The sequence below is a fragment of the Saccostrea cucullata genome, unplaced genomic scaffold (assembly GCF_032062105.1).
Source record: "Saccostrea cucullata isolate Sc308-1 unplaced genomic scaffold, CSIRO_AGI_Scuc_v1 ctg493, whole genome shotgun sequence".
Taxonomy (NCBI): Eukaryota; Metazoa; Mollusca; class Bivalvia; order Ostreida; family Ostreidae; genus Saccostrea; species Saccostrea cuccullata.
The window spans coordinates 18,890-46,357 of NW_026921470.1; the positions used below are offsets into that span (position 1 = coordinate 18,890).

At 35.7% G+C, this 27,468-nt stretch overlaps 1 protein-coding gene across 1 annotated transcript in view; it reads right to left on the bottom strand.

The window, feature by feature from the left end:
* Nucleotides 1–27,468, bottom strand: part of LOC134260046 (uncharacterized) — a gene marked incomplete at its 3' end in the record, with an annotated part of 87,332 nt that overhangs the window by 15,491 nt on the left and 44,373 nt on the right. Inside the window, exons 7-11 of the mRNA XM_062742631.1 lie at nt 23,081–23,279; nt 20,849–20,983; nt 2,115–2,203; nt 1,462–1,599; nt 643–738 (exon numbers count right to left, since the gene is read on the bottom strand). Coding sequence (XP_062598615.1) covers nt 643–738; nt 1,462–1,599; nt 2,115–2,203; nt 20,849–20,983; nt 23,081–23,279 — 657 coding nt within the window. The remainder of the gene's footprint in view (nt 1–642; nt 739–1,461; nt 1,600–2,114; nt 2,204–20,848; nt 20,984–23,080; nt 23,280–27,468) is intronic.

Here is a 27,468-nt window from a genome sequence, read left to right on the forward strand (position 1 = left end):
AAAATCAGCAATTTTTTGAGCAACTTCTTAAACCTCCAAATGCAGAATGAATTCTTAGCATTATTAAAATTAGCCAAAACTGAATTCTTCCTAAAAATTTCTGCTTGTACAACATACTGTAGACATGCATTGTTTCATACAGTTCTAGTACTGTACATTGTTTTATTAAATATATATATATATATATATCCAACTTCGTATCACTCAATTTTACTGTAGATTTTGTACAATCACATGACATCATGATACAACTTTTAAGATCAACACATTGTGGTTTTTTTTAATTCATATCAATCCTCACTGAAATTGATGCCTGGTACACAGAAACATGGCATTATTTTTCTTGTGCATCAAAAAGTTCCTTGACAAATGCCTATGTTTAATGGGTTGATATTATATAATTGACCTCAAATTTTTTTCAATAAAAATATATTTTACTTGTTGTAAGGGGATGTATAATAAATTTATCATTATAACAATATATAAACACTTGGAATCATTAAGATCAAATTTTTGTTACACTCTACCAAAAAGCTGCCAAATCCTGTCAAGACTTAGATCCTTATTTTGTGAACTTGATAATAATCTAACAGGCTGAAAAGTTCAAGTTTGAGAGAATTGATTGTTTCTAAAATTCCTTACCATCTTCTTCCAGTTTCTGTAAGCAGCTGCCATCATGATACTGTGGGACAAGGAGCCTATATTCCAGGAGAGTCTGTTATAGTACGGATAGATAGCCTGAAAGTTTACATAGCCTCTATAGTTAACTGGGTAAAACTGACAAAGTTTACAATCATAGTCTCCACAGTTAACTATAATACTGACAAAGTTTACAATCACAGCTTCTATAGTTAACTGAATAAGGGGACAAAGTTTACAATCATAGCCTCTAAAGTAAACTGTAATACTGACAAAGTTTACAATCACAGCCTCTACAATTAACTGAATGAGGGACAAAGTAATTAGTTTACAATCACAACTTCTACAGTCAACTGAATGAGGGACAAAGTTTACAATCACAACTTACAGTCAACTGAATGAGGGACAAAGTTTACAATCAAAACTTCTACAGATAACTGAATGAGGGGACAAAGTTTACATCACAGCTTCTACAATTAACTTAATGTGGGACAAAGTTTACAATCAAAACTTCTACAGTCAACTGAATGAGGGACAAAGTTTACAATCAAAACTTCTACAATTAACTTAATGAGGGACAAAGTTTACAATCAAAACTTCTACAGATAACTGAATGAGGGGACAAAGTTTACATCACAGCTTCTACAATTAACTAAATGAGGGACAAAGTTTACAATCACAACTTCTACAGTTAACTGAATGAGGGACAAATTTTACAATCAGAACTTCTACAGTCAACTGAATGAGGGGACAAAGTTTTAAGTTTTTTTAAAAAAAAAAAACCCTGTAAAATATAAAATAGTACATTAAAGTAGTACTAACCTTATCTCTGAAGCCATATTCATCTTCTCTGGTGGCAATCTGGGGGATTTTGTTGGCTGCTAACACTGGGGCCAGACCCTCTGTTAGGGCATTAGTTCCCAGGCCAATTATACCTCGCACTCTCTTGTGTGGAGTTGACTACAGAATATTTCAAGAATTTTCAGACATATTTTGTCCATATAATTTTTTCTAAATGCTGCAAATCTCACAGACCTTTTTCCTATTCCATCTGAAACTTGAAATCATTGAAAAGGGAGAGGGGGATGGTGAAATTTTGGTAACAATTTAATTATTGGAGCATTTATCATTAGGTATATTCCTCTTATTAAATGTTATCAGTGTATCAATTTACTACTACATCTAGCAGTAAATTAATCACATCCAACTATTGGAGGATGAGGGAAATTAATTAACTTTGTCACATTTGATTCAAAAGATCTGCATGAATTGCAAGTTGTTTTCAAAATAAAAGATGAGTAAGAAAAAAGTTTTTATTTACAAAACACACAAATCATATCGTACTCTACCTATGGGATCCTTTACACACTTTATTACATCCCATGTACATGATGTAGCTTAAAATATTGTAACAATAATACATGTATGTTGGCCTGATAATACTAGATAGGAATATTAGTAACTAGTATACACACCTCTCCCTCTGCTAGCATTCCATCCAGTTGTTTGGCTGTAGTGACTGGATCATTATTTGTATTGTATGAATTAATGTGAAGATTCCTTCCTGTATAAATAATCAAACACAATTCATAAACGCTGTGCATACTTAGATTAAAGAAGTCAAAAGTTGGATTATAACTTTAATTTCTAGATTTTTTTTTTTTTGGCTCATACTAAGAATAAGAAAAATACTTTGGGTAATGCCAGTAAAAATTATCTGAGGACAACAATTAAAACAAGAGGCCCACGGGCCTTATAGGTCACCAGAGTATCATGTAACAACTTTCCAGCGATTGTATTTGGTTCGTGTTTTAATCCAAAAGCCATGAAATTCACAAATTTTGAAGAAGGCACCATTGCTTATCAAAGGGCAGATTTCAAAGCATTAATTTATTTTTAGTCAAAGTATCCCCCTGGTACCCCTGACCCAGCGTCCCTGAAAGTATCTATTTTGAAAGAGGCCCCTTTCTTCATTATAAGGCCAGCATTTTTTTTTTGTTTAGGTTAAGTTATGAACATGAGAATAAAAAAGTCCCAAAGGAGAAGGAAATCAAAATTTTTTTTTGATAAATCAATTATTAACATTTGTACATTCTTTTTTTTTTATGCTATTATAATAGGCTCCTTACCACTGGACACATAATGCTTACAAATAGGAAAGTAAAACATTTAATTGCTTATTTCATCATCTGCCAGTTTGGGCCAGTTATATAAATTTTGTAATGTTGGTCAAAATATATCTTAAAAAATCAATTCTTTAAAAGTCTTTCAATATATCTTCATTTTTTTTAATATGTGTTAGGTGAATGTGTAGACATTGTTCTAAAATTTAATCCTATCATAAAACAGACAGGGGGTATTGCAGGTGTAAGGTGAACATTTTTTCAATCAAGTGTAAAATAATTTTTCTGGCTGATACAAATGATACTACATGCCTGTATATATTTGTATATTCTTGCCTTAACAATTTCTTCTTCAAATGGACTGAACTTCTCCCATAGTTTTATTCATTACATCTGATGCATAAGCAACCCTTTTCTGAAGAATGATGCTTAGACTGTAAGCTATAACAGAGACCTAAACAATGTTGCTGCCCGCTGGCAATATGCAACAGCTACCACGGCCAGTTTAAAACCTGGGGGAGGAAAATAATTTACAGACAGATACTTTTGAAACGAATACATAATTATCTCACCAGCATGTCATTGTGCAACAAAGTCGTCAGCATTTTATTTGTCCTTTGAACAGGTGAAACTTTTTGAATGGCACTCGTATCGATGAATTTTACACTAAACCAAGCTATCTTTCAGATCTCGCTTTATTTACCCGCCGTTTCATCTTAAAACCGGAAGTGCGAGTTCGTAAATGTGAAATCTCGATCCCGACTCAAATTTGACATCGGAAAGAAAAAAATTGTTGTATTTTTAGGTCACCTGAGTAAACTCAGGTGACCTATTGCTATCTGTTTTCGTCCGTCGTCGTTCGTCGTACGTCGTCCGTCGTACGTCGTTCGTAAACATTTCAACATTTTTAGCTTCTTCTCTGGAACCACTGAAGCAATTTCAACCAAATTTGGTATACAGCATCTATGGGTGAAGGGGAACATAAATTGTGAATTTCATGGTCCCTGCCCCCCTGGGGCCTGAGGGGTGGGGCCAAAACCACGAAAATTAGTGCAATCTTTAAAAATCTTCTTCTTTACACCTGGACATCAAGCAGTCAAACTGTTGACATGATTGTAATCATCAGTGAGTCCTCTACCAAAATTGTGAAATTCATGGCCCCAGGGTCAGGGGTTCTGGTTTGGGGGGGGGGGGGGGGGGCTATATAGATTGTATAGTTAAAGTTCATTATTTCTTTGAAAATCTTCTCCTCTGCTCCTGGGTATAAAACAAACTAACCAAGGACATAGTTATGATAACCAAGAGTGCCTCTTCGAAAATTGTGAATTTCATGGCCCCAGGGTCAGGGGTTCTGGTGTTAGGTTGGGGCTCTATTGATAATATAGTGAAAATGCATTTATTCTTAAAAAATCTTCTTTGCTTTTGGGTGTTAAATAAACCAACTAAGTAAATAGGTATGATGAGCAAGAGTGCGTCTTCCAAAATTGTGAATTTTATGGCCCCAGGGTCAGAGGTTCTGGTGTTAGGGCGGGGCTCTATTGATTATATAGTGAAAATACATTAATTCTTTGAATATCTTCTTCTCTGCTCCTGGATATTAAATAAACTAAGTACATAGTTATGATGACCAAGAGTGCCTCTACTAAAATTGTGAATTTTATGGCCCCAGGGTCAGGGGTTCTAGTGTTAGGGCGGGGTTCTGTTGATTATATAGTGAAAATGCTTTAATTCTTTGAAAATCTTCTCCTCTGCTCCTGGGTATTAAACAAAATAATTAAGTACATAGTTATGATGACCAAGAGTACCTCTTTCAAAATTGTGAATTTCATGGCCCCTGGTTCAGGGGTTCTGGTGTTAGGGTGGGGCTCTATTGATTATATTGTGAAAATCTTCTCCTCTGCTCCTGGGTGTTAAACAAAATAATTAAGTACATAGTTCTGATGACCAAGAGTGCCTCATCTAAAATTGTGAATTTTATGGCCTTTGGATCGTGGGTTCTGGTGGGGCTCTATTGATTATATAGTAAAAATACATTGATTCTTTGAAAATCTTCTTCACTGCTCCTGGGTATTTAACCAATGAACTATGAACATAGTTATGATTAGGAAGGATGCCTCTTCCAAAATTGTCAATTTCATGGCCCCTGGGTCAGGTGTTCTGGAGTTGGGGTGGGGTTCTATTGATTATATAGTGAAAATGCATGAATTCTTTGAAAATATTTTTCTTTGCTCCTGGGTATTATGCCAATGATCTAAGTACCGGGGTATATATATTTATGATGGCGAAAGCTGCATCTAGCAAAATGGTTAATTTCATGCCCCCTGGGTCAGGGGTATCGGGGCGGGGGTTACATAGTTTGAAAATAAATTAATGCTTTCAAATCTGCACTTTGGTATTAACAATTCATTTATGATGAAATAAAAATTCCACAATTTTGATATTTGTGCTTCCTGCGGGGTCTTGGACAACCGGTTACAAAGTGGAAATGCATTTTTTTCTTTGTTACTCTGATCTACCTCTGGGTATTAACTATTAAGTAACTAGAGTAAGCATGCGTAGTGTATAATTATGATAAGCAACAGTGCCTCTTTCAAAATTGTGAATTTCATGGCCTCTGGTTTAAAACACTAACCAAAGTCCATTGTTTGAAAGTTGTTATATGATACTCAGGTGACCTATAAGGCCCGTGGGCCTCTTGTTTTCTGAACATTCAAAACCTTGAGCGGAGGGTTTGTAAAACTGAAAATAAAATAAATCCTGGCCTTAAATATGTAATTAGATCATTAGCATATCAACCAGGATGTTCAAAGAATTCATGCATTCCACTATAATATAATCATTAGAGCCCCACCCTAAAACAAGAACCCCTGACCCTGGGGCCATAAAATTCGCAATTTTGGTAGAGGCATTCTTGCTCATCATAACTATGTACTTAGTTAGTTTATTTAATACCCAGGAGCAGAGGAGAAGATTTTCAAAGAATTCATGTATTTTCACTATATAATCAATAGAGCCCCGCCCTAGCTAACACCAGAACCCCTGACCCTGGGGCCATAAAATTCACAATTTTGGTAGAGGCACTCTTGCTCATCTTAACCCTTTGTGTGCTGACTTGTTTTACGTGCGCTGTAACCTCAGGACTGAGTTGTTTTGTAATATCAACAAAATTATCACAATGGTGTACTAAAATGCAAATATCTAAAATTGTTGATAACCAATTTACTTGAAATTTGGCAAATATATAGCAAATGTTGTGTTTTTTAATATTTACTATTTTTTTTTTAAAAATCTAAAATTTTATGTTGCCATGGAAACCAAATTTTCAAAAAAAATTATTTTCAAATGACTTTTTAGCATTTTAACTATATTTTTCAGAGAAAATATTGCACTTTGATGAAAAAAAATAAATCAATCACTTTAAAAATTCAATTTTAGTTTAATATTATGCAAAAAAAAAATTAATTTAAACAATAACTCAATGATAAAGTCAATGTTATATATATATATATATATACCGTTATGTTGTGAAAAGTCATTGTATACTTATCTGAGTAAGGGATATATTCATATAGGTTTAAGTGAATTTTGATTCAAGTTAATGGATTTTTTTTCAGATTTTAACTAAAAAGAGTATAAATTGAAGATTAAAGTAGCCTGTAAATATAAAACCAGTGATTATTTTAAGAAATATGGGCAATCATATAAGAAAGTATGATCCTCAAAGAATATGCAGTTTTTGAGGTTGGGAAATCTTGGAGCAAATTGGCACAACAATGAACTAATTGCTGTTAACTAGTATTCATTTTCAAATTAAAGCAGTCAATATGTTAAATAAATAAAAAAAATAATAAAATAACATTTACACTAAGTTATAGAGGTCTTATTTTCTAATGACTGGTATCTAACAGCCCTAAATATACTCTAGTAATTCTCAAATTTTATCTTTTTTTTTTTATTTTGCTTTTATTGAAGAAAATGCATTTCTCCATGTTATTTGTAAAGTTTACATATTCATCAACTTTCCTCCCACAGTACTTCTCACTCTGTGAGAAATGTGGCATTTATTTTAGAAGTTTTATTCCTGGCTGGCAACAATAATTGCCAGCAGGAAAACTAGTACTTTAAATTTTAGAAATTTAAGCACCTTTAAAGACTTCGTTCAATGTGGTCACTGGTGAATAAAAGTTTTGATTTTTTTCAATTGATTTTAGTTAATGATGGTTGACAGATATGTACCATAATATCAATCAATATATTATGAAATACTTTTAAGTTTATGCAAGTCTAATGGTATGGGTCATGGATATAGGCCAAGTAAGCTCAGTCAGTAGAGCATCTGACCGGTGAGGCCCCTTCTTAGATTCATGGTCCAACCGTGCATTTTCTCCTTCCTTGTTACATATTTGATGCTATTGACCACTCTGGATTTGCAAGTGAAAGTCCTGTCAGCGGCTAATAAGAATTTGGGTTGTGTATAAAGGATAAAGATAACTTTAAGGAGGGATATGTAATGGTTGTGCTATGGGTATCAACCTGGGTTGCTCATTCGGTAGAGCACCTGACTAGTGAAGCAGGGTTCCTGTGTTCAATTCCTGGTCCAACCATAGTTTATACCATACATTTTCTCCTTTCCTATTACACAAGTTTTAAATGTGCCTGAATTTTTACTTCAACAAAAAATATTATTCCTAATACTGTATACAGGGAAATTTTCGCCCCCGTTTTATTTTTGACCCTTTCACCCTCTCCTTGATTGGGTGAATTCAAATTACACCTCATAATTTCCTAAACAGAACTATGACTGGGTGAATTTAAAACAGGGCAAAATTGTTCACAAGTTCAAAAGGATGAAAATAACACGGGGCGAAAATAACCCTGTATACAGTAATGAAATTTATATTTTATTTCCACTATGGGATTTCTTTGTATTCTTAGTAACTATTCATATTTTCATATTTAAAAATAAACATATCTTTGGAGACCAAAATGTAATCTTTGTTGATAAGTAATTGTACAGGAATTTGCATTTTTGAAGAAAAAAAATTTTGACCATCATTAAAAAAAATTCTCACAGCAAATCTTAGCCTTTTTCTGTATTCATTTACTGTTACATATCTAGAAGGGATGGAATGTAGAAGCTTCTTGGGCCTTATAAATTTGTAAACTAGAGGACATATTACATATTAATAGGTGAAAACTTGTACAGTGTGTACTTTTGAGGTTGAGAAGTACAATTCCTACAGTAAAACTCAGTTATAACGAAGTCACTGGGACCTATGAAATTACTTCACTATATCTGTAATTCCTTATAACTGTATAAAAAATCAATTAAATTTATTTAGCTGGCTATCCAAATTGACTTCGCTATATCTGTAAATTCGCAATATTCGTGTTCGTACTAAACAAGTTTTGCTGTATTACCCAGTCTTTATTGTTATTTATTGAACAGATGTACATGCAAGTCCATACAATTTACAAATTACTCATTCTAAAGACTCTGATCTCCTTCTTATGCCTACACAAATGACAATTCATCTTAATTTTAAACTGTAGAGATACCTTTTATTTAACCAGTGAATTTTATAATTTTGTGTGTGCATGTATAGGTTGGGGCAGTCTCACTGTTTTTGGTTTTTAATAAAATAAAAATAAAAAGTGGAGGAAATGTGCAATTTAATCCACATGCTTTATTCTGGCAAAAGTCCATTTTAAAGAAAAAGAAAATTTCTCCCTGATACATGTTCTTAAACTTGGTTTAAAAAAAATTCTGATACATGTAGTACCAATTATTTTCACTTACTAATTAGGTCCCATGCAAACTAGAGTATGTAAATGCCTTGAAGAAATCTAACTCTAAGATACCAAAGATCCTGGAACATATTTTCGTTTTGAAATTATTGAGAGTCTATAGATAGTTTTCAGTAGACCCAAATTAACAAGAGTTATTTCCCTTCGGCCGCCATATTGTTGGTCAACATGCTCATATTCCTTCATAATTCAACCAACTTTAACTTTTTATACTGGCTATTGTGGGCTTGGAAGCATTGTTTTTCTGACAATTATACAATTGTTAGAGCCTCCTTTATTTCATAATGTTTATTCCATAACGATTTTCCCCAAAATATTTCTGCTACGCCCTCTTATATTTGGTAGCACAAAGAGGGAAAATTACCTGGTTGACCCACAAGATGGCAGCCAATGGGAAATAACTCTTGTTAAAATGGGTCTACTGAAAACTATCTATATAACCCTCATCAAGGAAATAAAATGGTATTTTATTACTTACTGAAATAAAACAAATACCACAGTTTACACAAATGACAGTCATTTCAGGGAAAATCAGCATTTCAAAATTTTTTCATCACTTTTTACCATTTTCATGTATATGCACATGATCAAATGCATCAATGCATCTTTTCTGATAACTAGCTTACATTTGAAGACACTTTATAGAAAAAAATCAAGTTTATTTTTAATTTTTAATTGTGCTAAAAATTTTACAATTTATCATATACTCAAGATGCACTAGTTTTATATTAGAGTACTGCCATTACTACAAGATTTTTTTTTTTTTTTTTTTTTTAATTTACCTTATATCTATCATTTTTATTTAATTGTGTTTTCTTTTATCATTCTATGGTTTCTATGCTTTTGATCCAGTGTGGTGATGCACTTCTCAATGTCAAACTTAATCACAAGTCATGTTACATTATCCTTAATATAGAATTGTAATCAATGTTATCATTTTGTAATAATTGTTCATGCCCCCTGTGGGCCCTTGATTGGTGAATAAACATAATATAATATACTGTTATAAAAAAAATATTTGAAAGTTTTCCCAAATAGATGGAACATCAAGCAGCTTTAAACCAGAATTTTTAGGTGTAATAAGGGCCACTTAATTGACTCAATGGTTGTCAATTATAAAATTCATATTGTGTATATTTCGAATACGTGTATCATGAATTAATTTTGCTTGATCACAAAAATATGCTGATGGATATATATTCTCGTATATATCTCTTTTTCACTCACTTGTTAATGCAATAACTCATTGGAAAATTTTCTACAATGTTCAAGGTCCTCCACATTTATTACTTTTATTAGATGGAACCTTTTTTATCTTTCAACATTTTTGAAATGGGTCTTTAGATTTAAAAAAAAAAATGTTTACTTATTTATTTGTTTATTTATTGTTTAAAAAAAAACAAATGCTTTTAATTAACAAAACGCTTCAAATTATTTTTTGTTAACCTTTATTTCAAAGCAAAGCTTGATTTACGTATGTAAACAACGTGCACAGAAAAACGTCTGTGACTTGCCAGGTTCAATCTCGCGCATTATTGTTTTCATTTAGACGATGTATTGTATGTCTACTTACAAAACACCAAATAAACAAATAATAACTGCCGTATGTCCAAAATATAAAACTTTGCAGACCATATAAGTTCTCGATATGCTTCAGACTGAAGTTCTGTAGCATGTGCACCCTACTTTCGTTTTAACAGGAAGAACTTCGCAAGGTTAAGGTCAAGTCAAGTTAACCAAAGTTTTTCTGCTAAAATATCGACAATTTCTATGTAATTTTATGTCTACTAGCTCAAATTTATTAGAATTATTAATATTTGACTATTCTGGGGATTTATTTCTTTATTTTTCATTATGTTAGAGCTAGTTAGTAGATATTTATTACATGCGCGTTTTTTCCCTGTTTCCAAAAATAGCGGACTGACTTTCTTCGTAACAAACGCCAACACCTTCACTTTAAATCACAATTTCAAAAATAATTCGCATATTTTCACATCTTAATTACCTATTTTTCAATGTATTATGGTTTTATAATGCATATTGATAGATTCTTAGTAATTCACAACTCATTTATACGTTTTATACAACGTTTTATGTTACGAAGCGCTAATTCCACACTCAGACCCAATATATTGGGTTCCCGCACGGTAGCGTTTGTGACGTCAGACCCAATATATTGGGTTCCCGCACACAAAGGGTTAACTATGTACTTAGTTGGTTTATTTAATACCCAGGAGCAGAGAAGAAGATTTTCAAAGAAATAATGCATTTTCACTACCTACTTATTTAGCCCCGCCCTAGAACTAGAACCCCTGACCCCAGGGCCATGAATTTCACAATTTTGGTAGAGGACTCATTGCTGATTACAATCATGCAAACAGTTTGACTGCTTGATGTCCAGGAGTAAAGAAGAATATTTTCTAAGATGGCACTAATTTTAGTGGTTTTGGCCCCCCCCCCCCCCTCAGGCCCCAGGGGGGCAGGGATCATGAAATTCACAATTTTTGTTCCCCTTCACCCATAGATGCTTTGTGACAAATTTGGTTGAAATTGGTTCAGTGGTTGCAGAGAAGAAGCTGAAAATGTTCAAATGTTAACGCACGACGCACGACGACGGACAAAAACAGATAGCAATAGGTCACCTGAGTTTACTCAGGTGAAAACTCAGGTGACCTAAAAATGATTTGTTTGTTGTTGTCTGACCAACCTCATATTGCCCAACCCAACAAGTTTCTCTGTACTTTAATTTTTCTGTTTTTTTTTTTTTTTTGGTTTGAAGAGGACTATAGATTGCCCAAATCATTTTTAAGCGGTTAGCTTCGCTAGCCGCTATATGGCATGTGTCGGCAACCGGAAACCTCCATAAGGCGCTACCTATCGACAACAGAAACTTCAACAAAGCCTCTACCAATGATTTGTTTCTAACACATATAACATATGTTAAATAAAATCAAGACTATCAAAACAACATAATCTTTCGGTTTTTAATTTTTATCTGATTTTGTTTGTCAATGAAATAAATTTATTGTTGTATTTTAAAATTTTATGTATAGGAGCATTTGGTGTCGAGATTAAATTTCCGTGACGTCAGCTGATGGCGATCGGGCCCTGTGACGAAATTTGAAGTCAGCATGAAGTTTAGCTGATCAACGCGTTGGATTTAAACTTAAGGAAGAAATATATAGCGAGAAATATCATATTTGAACCCAATGCTACACGAAAACCAGTCGGCATATCCTATTTATGTGTTAAATTGAAGCCTGAATTGAACAGAGGGTCAAAATGGCGTTGCACACCTTGTGTATCTAAACTGTACATAGAGGGGTAGAATGTTTCGATATTTGGCTAATTTAGAGACTTGCTGATAAAAATTCAGGTGCCTGTGATTAATTATAAGGCACCCCTCATGAACAATAAATATTTGATCGAATTATAATACTGGCACAGAAAGGACGGGTTAATTACTGGCTTAAGGGGTTGAAGGTTATTACAGACTGCAAAACATCGGAGAATCTCTCGATCGAGTTTCATTTTCCTTGCCAAAATATTTAGCCATCCCTTTAATTAGCTTAAATAATACTAGTACATGAAGAAAGCTTTATATATAAAAAAACTGAATACATCTTCAGGGTTCTCCATCATTTGAAATTTAACTGTGTTGCAGAGTTTACGTGAAGCACTATATTTTTGCTCTATTTTCGAGATCAAATTCGCAACTGAATTACTTTTCATTAAACTTATATAGGAACATATGCGCACACTTTTTAAAATAAATCACTATTTCGATATACAAATATTTTCGTCATACATATTGATAAAAGTAAAAACACGTGCTATGAAAAGCAGGGGAAATTCTGATCGATACAATCAAACTAATTACCACTTTTGAAAGTAAAGTTGTACTTTTTTGTCAGTTTTTTTTTTTATCAAATTACCGAATTGCAAAGGAAAAAATAGGGAAACTTCAGGACAGGATGATATTCTTACGAGTTCCTTAAAAATGTGTCGCATGCATAAAATTTTAATCGTTACTTTGTCGTAGAAAATTTTGCTGTGTCGGGAGCAACACAGTAAAACAGCTCATGGAGAACCCTGCATCTGTAAGCTGTACAGTTATAGATTACTTCCATAATGAAACGTTTGTTTTCTTCTCCTTTTTTTCTCACTTGAAATTATTTAAAAGATGATGAAAGCTTTGTTTCCAGGGATCAATTCTGTACTCAGTCTAATCATTACAAACGATTATAAACGTCACATTATTTAAATATTTGCCAAATACTCAGTATATGTTCGTTTATATATATCGTGCTTACAAGACTCTTTTTTGAATTATTTCATGTACCATTTACTAATTTGAACATTTATTGTATTTAAAGTCAATAGTGTACATTTCTTAAAACTTTATTATCTTGTTTACTTGTCTTTCTTCCTGTGAGAGAAATAGTTCATGATATTGATAAACAGATGTACTCAGTATCTGTATCAAAATACAGAATGAATAGTGATCGGTCTCAAATGAAAAACGGATCCTTGAAAGTCCCGGTGCCTAGGAGAAGTAAGCATCCCCAATAACAGGTCACACCTGCTGACCCGCAGTGAGCATACGAAACTAAAGCCCTCTGAAATTAAATTAGTTTACAAATTCTCTGCTCGTCCATCCGTTTTTCTCAGACTACCCAGCTAAAGATCTATGTACAGAACTCCAAATAAATTAATCTTAAGAATTTGAATTATCATTACCGTCTTCCTTGGAAGACGGTATTGTATAGTTGAAGTTTTTTTTACAGGCGTCGGACTATGCACTTCCTCTCTTTTGTGATTGGTAGAAATTGCATGATGAGAAAATTTTCAATTATTTCATTGGTTGAAACGCTGTTCAAGGCAAGGAAGATAACTTTCTGATGATATATTTTTCGTACAATTCCAATCTTAAAAAAATGACAAAACGAACAACAAAATCAGCAGTAATTAATTCTTAATAACATAGGGTTTTTACTGTTTTATAGTGATAAAAGTGTTTTATAGCGATAAATAAAAAGGTCTCTTTAATTTCATTATAAATAAAATTTGATAGTAATTGCTTGCAGGCTTTACAAATTGTTATTATTCTTTTCCCCTTTCTTGTTTGAAGAGTGAATGGGAATCAGCCGAGGTTTGCCGAAAGCTCTCGGCCAGTCAACGTTTACGGAGATGACCGAGCGACAACCGTGGTAGGGCTAATGCCCGTAAAAAGCTTATTTAGAAATACAAAATCAAGAAATTCAAAAGAAGTATAGATCTGTTTACTATTTAAAATTGTTGCTAAAGACGGTAAGCTTTTTTGAAAAGTATACTTGTTTTATTTTCTTTTTGAGTAGGCTTCACAGTTACCTAATTTCAGAGTCAACAGAGCATGAAAGACAATTAAATTTGCAACATCAACATATTTTTTTTTTCGTTCTGAGCACATTTGGACGCCACCAATGGAGACAATTAGGAAGAAATTTTTGAAATTGAACTTCCTGTCTTTCAAACTGAAAATCTCAGGTTGATATTTTGAAACATACATTTGTGACATCAGTCTGGGATGTTATTGGTTTTTCCATTTAGTTAAGTACTACAAAAGTCAGTGTGTCTGCTTCTTCGCTGATGACATCGGACAAAAATATGCATGCTTACTTTAATATCATCACTGAATGCATTTTTTGTTAGTCTACACTGTACAGTCAAATTCCATGAAAGCATGCTAACCGCTTTTCAGTACTTTCAGTACTTTGATTATTGTTAAGGTTTTATAATTTCTGTAAGACACATTTACATTGCGCCAGACATTGGCACCATGCGGAATTATTAATTAGTGCTGGGTATCACGGCTGAAAAATCGTACCGCGATGTATTGCAATATTATATTTTGTATTGCAATATATCACAATATAAAATTTTTAATAAATTTTGCTTTTCATCAATGTTAAATGAAAACATAAACTCAAATTACATGTATTCTCGAGTTGATATTGCAACTGCCTGATCGCGTTGTGTCTACGCAGGTGGCAAGCTAAGTTTTTTGTGGCACAACTTTGTAATATTCAGATTCTGCTTTAACATGAAGGGCTTTCATGTTACAATTGTCGTCTTTTTGTTTCTGACAGACATGTCTCTGATTTCTGATCAAACTTCACGTTGCTTGCCGCCATATTTAACCTTGAAAAGGGCAAATAACTCTTTCTGTAACAATTTATAGCATATCGAACCCAAACCGCTATTCACAAACAAGAGGCCCAAGGGCCACATCGCTCACCTGAGCACATCGACTAGGGAAAAACCACATATCAGATCAAAACTGAAAGTTTACTGGGGGGAAGGGGGGGGGGGGGGGCTTGAATTTTAACCCACCTGGGTGTCATGATTTGAACAATGTACAATCTACACTACCTGAGGATGATTCCATATACAATGTAAATAGAAAAATATCACTAATCATGGCTTTGAAGTACTTGAAAAGAAGATTTTACAAGGTTTCCCTATATATCCTTATGTTCAATTATGGTCAGCCATTTTGTGCCCAAAACTAGCCCCAGAGGTCATGATTTGAACAAGCTTGAATCTTCATTAACTGAAGATGATTCCACATAAGTTCTGTCTTTCTTGGCCCAAAGGTTCTTGAGAAGAAGATTTTTAAAGTTTTTCCTATATATTCCTATGTAAAACTTTGGTCAGCCATTTTGGCCCCATCCTAGCCCCAGGGGTCATGATTTGAACAAACTTGAATCTACACTACCTGAGGATAATTTCATTTAAGTTTCATATTTCCTTTCTCAATGATTCTTAAAAAGAAGATTTTTAAAAGATTTTTCCTATATATTCCTATGTAAAACTTTGGTCAGCCATTTTGGCCCCATCCTAGCCCCGGGGGTCATGATTTGAACAAACTTGAATCTACACTACCTGAGGATGATTCCACATGAGTTTCATCTTTCCTGGCCCAGTGGTTCTTAAGAAGAAGATTTTTAAAGATTTTTCCTATATATTGCTATGTAAAACTTTGGTTGGCCATTTTGGCCCCACCCTGCCCTTGGGGGTCATGATTTGAACAAACTTGAATCTACACTACCTGAGGATAATTTCATTTAAGTTTCATATTTCCTTTCTCAATGATTCTTTAGAAGATTTTTAAAAGATTTTTCCTATATATTCCTATGTAAAACTTTGGTCAGCCATTTTGGCCCCATCCTAGCCCCGGGGGTCATGATTTGAACAAACTTGAATCTACACTACCTGAGGATGATTCCACATGAGTTTCATCTTTCCTGGCCCAGTGGTTCTTAAGAAGAAGATTTTTAAAGATTTTTCCTATATATTGCTATGTAAAACTTTGGTTGGCCATTTTGGCCCCACCCTAGCCCCGGGGGTCATGATTTGAACAAACTTGAATCTACACTACCTGAGGATGATTCCACTTGAGTTTCATCTTTCCTGGCCCAGTGGTTCTTAAGAAGAAGATTTTTAAAGATTTTTCCTATACAGCCTACTCCGGATATATTGAAATTCAGGGGACCATGCAAATTATTTCAATATATCCGTAATTCAATATAAGCGAAATCGTGAAGCCGCCATTTTTACAAGTTCAATCCTGATCTAAAATAATGGAGAACAAACCCGAACAAATTAATTTTGTTATCATTCATCTAAACAGTAAACAGATTACATAAAATATGATTCCTTGAAAGTTTAAATATTTTTTTTTATTTCTGTTTCATTGAAAAGACAAACTTCAACCTCATTAATATTCCCCGATCGCATTTATTTACGCTTTGGAGAAAATTCACCGGACTTAAACGGTTGTAGTACTGCTGACCGCTGCTTGTATTTCGTCGTAAATGTACTCGGGTTAATCCCTAGTTATTTCGAATTTTGGCATATATCAATTGCCATTAACAGTACTATTTCATCTCAAAGTTAAGTGTTTTTTCCTAGATCTGTGAGGGTTACTATTAGGTTTAGCTATTTAGTCTGACTCTCGATGTGTCCGTATTACATAACGTTACATGGACGCAAAGAATTTAACAGTGAAGAATTTTATTTTGTAAGAGCATGCAGTATAAAAAGACATAAAATGTTAACTTAATTATTCACAACTGTGTATATCAACTGGTCAATCAGGCATAATTACTGTCACCAACCGTAACGACAGCCGCCAGGGAGTACTTCAATATAACCGTTATGAAAACAACTCATTATCACCTGTGGGGACCGATCAGTGACTTCAATATAAACAATATTTCAATATAGTCAATATATATGTCAATATATATATTTTAATGCAAAGAATATGAGAGTCAAAAACTGGGGATTTATTTCTATTTCAAAATAAGCGGAATTTCAAAATAAGCGAGTTCAATATAAGTGGAGTAAGCTGTATATTCCTATGTAAAACTTTGGTTGGCCATTTTGGCCCCACCCTAGCCCAGGGGGTCATGATTTGAACAAACTTGAATCTACACTACCTGAGGATGATGTTTCATCTTTCCTGGCCCAGTGGTTCTTAAGAAGAAGATTTTTAAAGATTTTTCCTATATATTCCTATGTAAAACTTTGGTCGGCAACTTTGGCCCCACCCTAGCCCCGGGGGTCATGATTTGAATAAACTTGAATCTACACTACCTGAGGATGATTCCACATGAGTTTCATCTTTCCTGGCCCAGTGGTTCTTAAGAAGAAGACTTTTAAAGATTTTTCCTATATATTCCTATGTAAAACTTTGGTTGGCCATTTTGGCCCCACCCTAGCCCCGGGGGTCATGATTTGAACAAACTTGAATCTACACTACCTGAGGATGATTCCACATGAGTTTCATCTTTCCTGGCCCAGTGGTTCTTAAGAAGAAGATTTTTAAAGATTTTTCCTATATATTCCTATGTAAAACTTTGGTCGGCCATTTAGGCCCCACCCTAGCCCCGGGGGTCATGATTTGAACAAACTTGAATCTACACTACCTGAGGATGATTCCACATGAGTTTCATCTTTCCTGGCCCAGTGGTTCTATAGAAGAAGATTTTTAAAGATTTTTCCTATATATTGCTATGTAAAACTTTGGTTGGCCATTTTGGCCCCACCCTAGCCCCGGGGGTCATGATTTGAACAAACTTGAATCTACACTATCTGAGGATGATTCCACATGAGTTTCATCTTTCCTGGCCCAGTGGTTCTTAAGAAGAAGATTTTTAAAGATTTTTCCTATATATTCCTATGTAAAACTTTGGTTGGCCATTTTGGCCCCACCCTAGCCCAGGGGGTCATGATTTGAACAAACTTGAATCTACACTACCTGAGGATGATTTCACATGAGTTTCATCTTTCCTGGCCCAGTGGTTCTTAAGAAGAAGATTTTTAAAGATTTTTCCTATATATTCCTATGTAAAACTTTGGTCGGCAACTTTGGCCCCACCCTAGCCCCGGGGGTCATGATTTGAACAAACTTGAATCTACATTACCTGAGGATGATTCCACATGAGTTTCATCTTTCCTGGCCCAGTGGTTCTTAAGAAGAAGATTTTTAAAGATTTTTCCTATATATTCCTATGTAAAACTTTGGTCGGCCATTTTGGCCCCACCCTAGCCCCGGGGGTCATGATTTGAACAAACTTGAATCTACACTACCTGAGGATGATTCCACATGAGTTTCATCTTTTCTGGCCCAGTGGTTCTTAAGAAGAAGATTTTTAAAGATTTTTCCTATATATTCCTATGTAAAACTTTGGTCGGCCATTTTGGCCCCACCCTAGCCCCGGGGGTCATGATTCGAACAAACTTGAATCTACACTACCTGAGGATAATTCCACATGAGTTTCATCTTTCCTGGCCCAGTGGTTCTTGAGAAGAAGATTTTTTAAAAATGCTATTAATTTTTCACTAATTCATAATTATCTCCCCTTGGAAGAGGGCGTGGCCCTTCATTTGAACAATCTTGAATCCCCTTCACCAACGGATACTTTGTGCCAAGTTTGGTTGAAATTGGCCCAGTGGTTCTTGAGAAGAAGATGAAAATGTGAAAAGTTTACGACAACGACAACGACAGACGACGGACAAATTTTGATCAGAAAAGCTCACTTGAGCCTTCGGCTCAGGTGAGCTAAAAAATACTGCGATACGTATTGTGAAGAACGAAATCGGGATACACCGGTTAACCGGTAATATCGCACAGCACTATTATTAATTCCACCTTCGGTTGTTATATATATAATAACTGTATTTCTCGTTTGATGATTAAAGTCCATACTTTGTATCATTCACATGACATTGTTTTGTGATCTCTCACACATTACTCTTATTGGTGTAGAACCTTTTGTGAAGGGGTGCAACGATACACCTACCCCATGATACGATACATATTACGGAATCCAGTTCATGATACGGTACGTATCGCAATACTTTTAAAATAAAATGAAAGACCAGAAAAGTTATATTGAAATCAGACCAAAACTGTAGGAGGAGTAGCATTTTGAAACAATTTTACAGAAATTTCTATTTTTAATAAACACAGCAACACCGTTTACAAAAATCGAAAACCGATATACCGAATTGTGTATCTTAGTGTAGTCTACTTGTGTGCCAAGTTATATTGAAATCAGACTAAAACTGTAGGAGGAGTAGCATTTTGAAAAATTGTTTACAGACAGACGGACAGACAGACATATCAACAAATCTTGGAAAATAACTTTCATTAAACAAGAAGCCCATGGGCCACATCACTCACCTGAACACATTGGCTAGGGAAAAAAAAGTAAAAATCGCTTCAGTATTGAGAAGTTTATATGAAAGGGGGCACTTGAATTTTAAAATACCTGATGATGCTTCCTTATTAATATAACAAATGGCTTTGCTGTTTCTGAGCAGATGATATTTTTCCTTTTATTCATTTGACACCCCACATTAAGGCCAAGCCCTACCCCTGGGGCCCTCATTTGATCCCGTATGACTTGGTGCTACCTGAGGATGCCTCCATATCAATATGAATAAACATGGCTTTTCTGTTCTTGGGGAAAAAAAATTTCCTTGATATTTCTAGGTATAACTTTGATCTCCAATTGCCCCCCCCCCCCCTCCCCCTACTCCCCCTTTCATGAATTGAACAAACTTGAATCAACACTACCTAAGGATGCTTCCATAAAGATATAACCAATCATGGCTTTGTGGTCTTAAAAAGAAGAATTTTTAAAAAATTTAATATATTCATTTTTATGTAAAACTTTAATTGTCCATTGTGGCCCCGCTTTACCCCAAGGGTCATGATTTTAAGAAACTTGAATCTACACTTCCTGAGAATATTTTCACAAAAGTTTCATCTTTACTGGCCCAGAGATTCTTGAGAGGAAGATTTTCAAAGATTTTTCCTACATATTTCTATGTAAATCTTGAGTCTGAACTACCTGAGGATGTTTCCATATAAGTTTCATCTTTCCTGGCCCAATGGTTCTTGAGAAGAAGATTTTTAAAGATTTTTTTTCCCACATATTGCTTTAATGTAAAACTTTGATCATTAGTTGTGGCCCTGCCCTATCCCTGAGGTAATGATTTGAACAGCTTTGCATCTGCACTACCTGAGGATGTTTCCATATAAGTTTTATCTTTCCTGTCCCAGTGGTTCTTGAGAAGAAGATTTTAAAAGATGCCATTAATTTTTCACTAATTTTTAATTATCTCACCTTGGAATGGGGTGTGGCCCTTCACTTTATCAAACTTGAATTCCCTTCATCCAAGGATACTTTATGGCGATACTTTATGGCAAGTTTGGTTGAAATTGGCCCAGTGGTTTTTGAGAAGAAGTTGAAAATGTGAAAAGTTTCCACACAGACGGACAGACAGACGTCAGACAAAATGTGATCAGAAAAGCTCATTTGAGCCTTCAGCTCAGGAGAGCTAATAAAATGAATTCATCAAAGATAGTGTAGGCCTAACTGAACATTGAATACATATTGCACTTGTTAATTAAATTAATTAAGAGAGAGGAAAAATAACTTCAAATCCAAGATTGGAATATTTTCGAAGAACTGGGCATGTCATGTTTAACAAGGCAGCCCTGTAAAATTGGCTAAAAGTAAATGCACGACCAATAACCATTTTTGAACTGTGCCAATTTATTGTTAAAGATTACACAATAAAAACACACAAACATCCATCACCAAAGTCAACAGAAAAAATTGAACATTTTTAAACATTTAAAAAATGTCATCCCCTTTCACCCACTCAGATAATTTTTAATGGAATTGCCCTTACTAATGAATAAAGAAAATAACAGTTACCTGGTAAGAGATGAGGGTATATGTTGGCTTTGATATCTTCCAGTGCATGCCAGACAAAAGAATCTATGTTTGGTCCAGTATCAGAGGTGGATCCAGAAGAATAGTAATCTATGTAATTGCCTAAGTATACATCATCTGAAAGAGAAAGTCATTACACTTATTAATCCCTCTCAGATTTAACCATCTCTTCCCTATTAATAGAGGATTGTGCCTAAGGGCTGTAACTGGTTGGGTGACTAAGGGGGGATGTAACTGGTTGGGGTGACTAAGGGATGTAATTGATTGGGGTGACTAAAGGCTGTAAATAATTCAGGGTGACTAAGGGCGGTAACTGGTTGGGGGTGACTAAGGGCTGTAATTGGTTGGGGGTGACTAAGGGATATAATTGGTTGGGGGTGACTGAGGGATGTAATTGGTTGGGGTGACTAAAGGCTGTAACTGGTTCAGGGTGACGAAGGGATGTAATTGGTTGGGGGTGACTAAGGGGGGATGTAACTAGTTGAGGGTGACTAAGGACTGTAATTGGTTGGAGGTGACTAAGGGATGTAATTGGTTGGGGGTGACTAAGGACTGTAATTGGTTGGAGGTGACTAAGGGATGTAATTGGTTGTGGGTGACTAAGGGATGTAATTGGTTGGGGTGACTAAGGGATGTAATTGGTTGGAGGTGACTAAGGGCAGTAATTGGTTGGGGGTGACTAAGGGCAGTAACTGTTTGAGGTGACTAAGGGCTGTAACTGGTTGAGGTGACTAAGGGCTGTAACTGGTTGAGGTGACTAAGGGCAGTAACTGGTTGAGGGTGACTAAGGGATGTAATTGGTTGGGGTGACTAAGGACTGTAATTGGTTGGGGGTGACTAACGGATGTAATTGGTTGGGATGACTAAGGGCAGTAACTGGTTGAGGTGACTAAGGGCTGTAACTGGTTGGGGGTGACTAAGGGATGTAACTGGTTGGGGTGACTAAGGACTGTAATTGGTTGGGGTGACTAAGGGCAGTAACTGGTTGAGGTGACTAAGGGCTGTAACTGGTTGGGGGTGACTAAGGGCAGTAACTGGTTGGGGGTGACTAAGGGCTGTAACTGGTTGAGGTGACTAAGGGCTGTAACTGGTTGGGGGTGACTAAGGGCTGTAACTGGTTGGGGGGTGACTAAGGGCTGTAACTGGTTGAGGTGACTAAGGGCTGTAACTGATTGAGGGTGACTAAGGGCAGTAACTGGTTGAGGTGACTAAGGGCTGTAACTGGTTGGGGGTGACTAAGGGCTGTAACTGGTTGAGGTGACTAAGGGCAGTAACTGGTTGAGGGTGATTAAGGGCTGTAACTGGTTGGGGGTGACTAAGGGCTGTAACTGGTTGAGGTGACTAAGGGCAGTAACTGGTTGAGGGTGACTTAAGGGATGTAATTGGTTGGGGGTGACTAAGGGATGTAATTGGTTGGGGGTGACTTAGGGATGTAATTGGTTGGGGTGACTAAGGGCAGTAACTGGTTGAGGTGATTAAGGGCAGTAACTGGTTGAGGGTGACTAAGGGATGTAATTGGTTGGGGTGACTAAGGGATGTAACTGGTTGAGGTGACTAAGGGCTGTAACTGGTTGAGGTGACTAAGGGCTGTAACTGGTTGAGGGTGACTAAGGGCAGTAACTGATTGAGGTGACTAAGGACTGTAACTGGTTGAGGGTGACTAAGGGATGTAATTGGTTGGGAGTGACTAAGGGATGTAATTGGTTGGGGGTGACTAAGGGATGTAATCGGTAGGGGGTGACTAAGGGCTGTAACTGGTTGAGGGTGACTAAGGGATGTACAGTGGACCTTCAGATATCTGGATGCTTCAGTATCCGGACGATTTTTCATGGGAACAGAATTTTTTTATGTTATTTTGTTTTGTTTAACAGGTAATTCAGATATCCGGACGCTTCACATATCCGGACAAATGACTAAGAACCAAAGCGTCCGGATAAATGAGGGTCCACTGTAATTGGTTGGGGGTGACTAACGTATGTTATTGGTTGGGGATGACTAAGGGCTGTAATTGGTAACCTCTTCTGGTTTCTGGCCAGTAGAGCTTAAAAATCATGAATTTCTCCTTAGCAACCCTAATTTAGGGTGGGAGATCTTTAATCCAAAACATGTAAGAACTTTGGCTAAAGTCCCCTTTGCAATCAACTGGAAGCATGACAAATTTTCAAACCACCTAAAATTGATTGTTGTTGATGTTACACAATTTTATTCTTTTACCTGTGACTTCAAATGTTGCTGTTGAACCACTTGTCACTAAGTTTGCTGATATTGCACTTGTTGTTGAAAAAGACAGTGACACATTTGATATTGGAGCACAGAAAGACCCGACAAATATTGCTCTGCCATCTTTTGCCACCAATGTTGCTGAATCAGTTGACAAACAGGCAGAATTATCACTGGCAGCCACATTTATTGTCTGCAACATAGAGAGACACAATTGTCATCTGTTTACTGTAATAGACATATATATCTGAGTAGGGGTGTATGATAAGTGATAGAACAATTGTCGCCAACAATCTACTGTTGGCCGTTAGGAGCTCTTTGATGCTACTAATCAATTTAAAAATAACGTCACCAACATCAATGACATAAAAAAAGATTATCATACTTTAATTTTACTACCAAAACCAAGTGCAAAGAGTTTAAAAGTAATGATTTTTGAAAATAAGTTCCCATTCTGATTCAATACATTGATTTTTTGTAAGTAAAGAAATTTTATTTTCTACTTCATTAAAAGAATTTTGAGCATTTTTGAATTATGTATTAATTAAATGATTTTTTAATAAAAGTCTAACTGAAATCTGAATAAGTTTAACTTATCTATATTTATTTCATTTAAGGTAGTCTTATCCTCAGGTTCATAAAATAAGAAGTTAAGTACTCAAATAAAAAATACTCATAACAAGTATAGATATGGGTTACCCCATATCCAAAGATATTCAACTTTTAGATTTAAGAGTGTTTAATGACTTCTATAAACAAGAAGCCCATGGGCCCCATCGCTCACCTGAGAAGCTTTGACCATTCTGTTCTTTACCAGATTTCCCCCTTTAAATACATACTGCGACCTCACCCTACCCCACTGATCATAATTTAGACATTTTGAAATCTACACTACCCCAGGATGCTTCCATGTGCACATAAGTTTTAGCTTTTTGGCCCAGTGGTTCTTGAGAAGAAGATTTTCAAAGATTTTTTCTATATATTTCTATGTGAAACTTGGATTTCCCATTGTGGCCCCGCCCTACCCCGGGGGTCATGATTTGAACAATTTAGAATCTACACTACCCCAGGATGCTTCCACATAAGTTTCAGCTTTTCTGGCCCAGTGGTTCTTGAGAAGAAGATTTTCAAAGATTTTTCTTATATATTTCTATGTAAAACTTGGATTTCTCATTGTGGCCCCACCCTACCCCCTGGGGTCATGATTTTAACAATTTAGAATCTGCACTACCCCAGGATGCTTCCACATAAGTTTCAGCACCAAGGGCCCTGTGGTTCTTGAGAAGAAGATTTTCAAAGATTTTTCCTATATATTTCTATGTAAAACTTGGATTCCTCATTGTGGCCCCGCCCTACCCCCAGGGGTCATGAATTGAACAATTTAGAATCTACACTACCCCAGGATGCTTCCACATAAGTTTCAGCTCTAAGGGCCCAGTGGTTCTTGAGAAGAAGATTTTTCAAAGATTTCTATGTAAAACTTGGATTCCCCATTGTGGCCCCGCCCTACCCCCAGGGGTCATGAATTGAACAATTTAGAATCTACACTACCCCAGGATGCTTCCACATAAGTTTCAGCTCCAAGGGCCCAGTGGTTCTTGAGAAGAAGATTTTCAAAGATTTTTCCTATATATTTCTATGTAAAACTTGGATTCCCCATTGTGGCCCCGCCCTACCCCTTGGGGTCATGATTTGAACAATTTAGAATTTACACTACCCAAGGATGCTTCCACATAAGTTTCAGCTTTTCTGGCCCAGTGGTTCTTGAGAAGAAGATTTTCAAAGATTTTTCCTATATATTTCTATGTAAAACTTGGATTCCCCATTGTGGCCCCGCCCTACCCCCTGGGGTCATGATTTGAACAATTTAGAATCTACACTACCCCAGGATGCTTCCACATAAGTTTCAGCTTTTCTGGCCCAGTGGTTCTTGAGAAGAAGATTTTTTAATGACCCCACCCTATTTTTGTCTTTTCTTGATTATCTCCCCTTGTGAGGGGACTTGGCCCTTCTTTTTAACAATTTAAATTCCCCTTCACCCAAGGATGCTTTGTACCAAGTTTGGTCAAAATTGGCCCAGTGGTTCTTGAGAAGAAGTCGAAAATGTGAAAAGTTTACAGACGGACAGACAGACGGACGACGGACAAAATGTGATCAGAAAAGCTCACTTGAGCCTTCGGCTTTAGTTATGAACATGAGAATAAAAAAGTCTCGAAGGAGAAGGAAATAAAAGAAAAAATATTGATAAATCAATTATTAACATTTGTACATTCTTTTTTTATGCTATTCTAATAGGCTCCTTACCACTGGACACATAATGCTTACAAATAGGAAAGTAGAACATTTAATTGCTTATTTCATCATCTGCCAGTTTGGGCCAGTAATATAAAAAGTCTTTCAATAGTGTAGACATTGTTCTAAAATTTACTTGATGCCTAAGATTAAAATTCCTATCATAAAACAGACAGGGAGTATTGGGGAGTAGGGTGAACATTTTTTCAATTAAGTGTGAAATAATTTTTCTGGCTGATACAAATGATACTACATGCCTGTATATATTTGTATATTCTTGCCTTTTAATAGTTGAATTTTTTTTATTTCTACAAGTTATTGTTTATTTCTTCCTCAAATGGACTTAACTTCTCCCAAAGTTTTATTCATTTACATCTGATGCATAAGCAAGAATGATGCTTAGACTGTAAGCTATAACAGAGACCTAAACAATGTCGCTGGCAATATGCAATAGCTACCATGGGCAGTTTAAAACCTGGGGGGGGGGGGATAATTTACAGATACTTTTGAAACGAATACATAATTATCTCACCAGCATGTCATTGTGCAACAAAGTCGTCAGCATTTTATTTGTCCTTTGAACGGGTGAAACGTTTTGAATGGCACTCTTATCGATGAATTTTACACTAAACCAAGCTATCTTCTCAGATCTAGCTTTATTTACCCGCCATTTCATCTTAAAACCGGAAGTGCGAGTTCGTAAATTTGAAATCTCGATCCCGACTCAAATTTGACATCGGAAAGAAAAAAAATGTTTAATTTTTTTCTGAAAATTCAAAACCTTGAGCGGAGGGTTTGTAAAACTGAAAATAAAATAAATCCTGGCCACCTTAAATATGTAATTAGATCATTAGTATACTAACCAGGAGCAAAGGATAAGATGTTCAAAGAATTCATGCATTTCACTATATCATCATTAGAGCCCCACCCTAAAACAAGAACCCCTGACCCTGGGGCCATAAAATTCCCAATTTTGGTAGAGGCACTCTTGCTCATCATAACTATGTACTTAGTTGGTTTATTTAATACCTAGGAGCAGAGAAGAAGATTTTCAAAGAAATTATGTATTTTCACTACCTACTTATTTAGCCCCGCCCTAGCACTAGAACCCCTGACCCCAGGGCCATGAATTTCACAATTTTGGTAGAGGACTTATTGCTGATTACAATCATGCAAACAGTTTGACTGCTTGATGTCCAGGAGTAAAGAAGAAGATTTTTAAAGATTGCATTAATTTTAGTGGTTTTGGCCCCACCCCTCAGGCCCCAGGGGGGCAGGGATCATGAAATTCACAATTTTTGTTCCCCTTCACCCATAGATGCTTTGTGCCAAATTTGGTTGAAATTGGTTCAGTGGTTGCAGAGAAGAAGCTGAAAATGTTCAAATGTTAACGCACGACGGACGACGCACGACGACGGACGAAAACAGATAGCAATAGGTCACCTGAGTTTACTCAGGTGACCTAAAAACTGCACTGTCTTGTTATGAAGCTGGTGTACAGTTCATGAGTCAGTAGCATTAGTCACCCAGTCTCCTAGCAAACACTGCACATACCTGTGCCTACAAAACCAGTTAGCTTTGGTCTACACATGTGCGATGAGATTATCAAACACATCTAGCGAGCTCGAAGAAACAAGTTTGTTTTGCCGAGAAGTTAAGATGGCAGGTCCGCTGTTGTATAACCATTCTGGATTAATTAGAATTCAACTTTTCAATTTACTTGAATTTTCAACAAGAAAATATAGACCTAGTTCATCACCGTAGCTTGGCATTTGGTGGTAAAATGACGCTTTACTTGCACAGAAATCTGGTGAACTTTTTTTCTTCACAATTTAAACATTGAACTTTATATTTGATTACATACCAGAAAATTCATTTAGCAACATTATACTTAATAAGATCGTATGAATATGAATTATGATTATATACACAATCTCTGCGGAACTATATTTTGTTCTAACATTTATTCTAACATTTGCATCCGCAACAAAGTGTGTTTAAAATGGGTTACGAAAATTAGGGCCAGGCCGGGAAATTCGAAACTGAAAACCTTTTTTGCTTTTTGGAAAATTACTAAATATACTAATGTA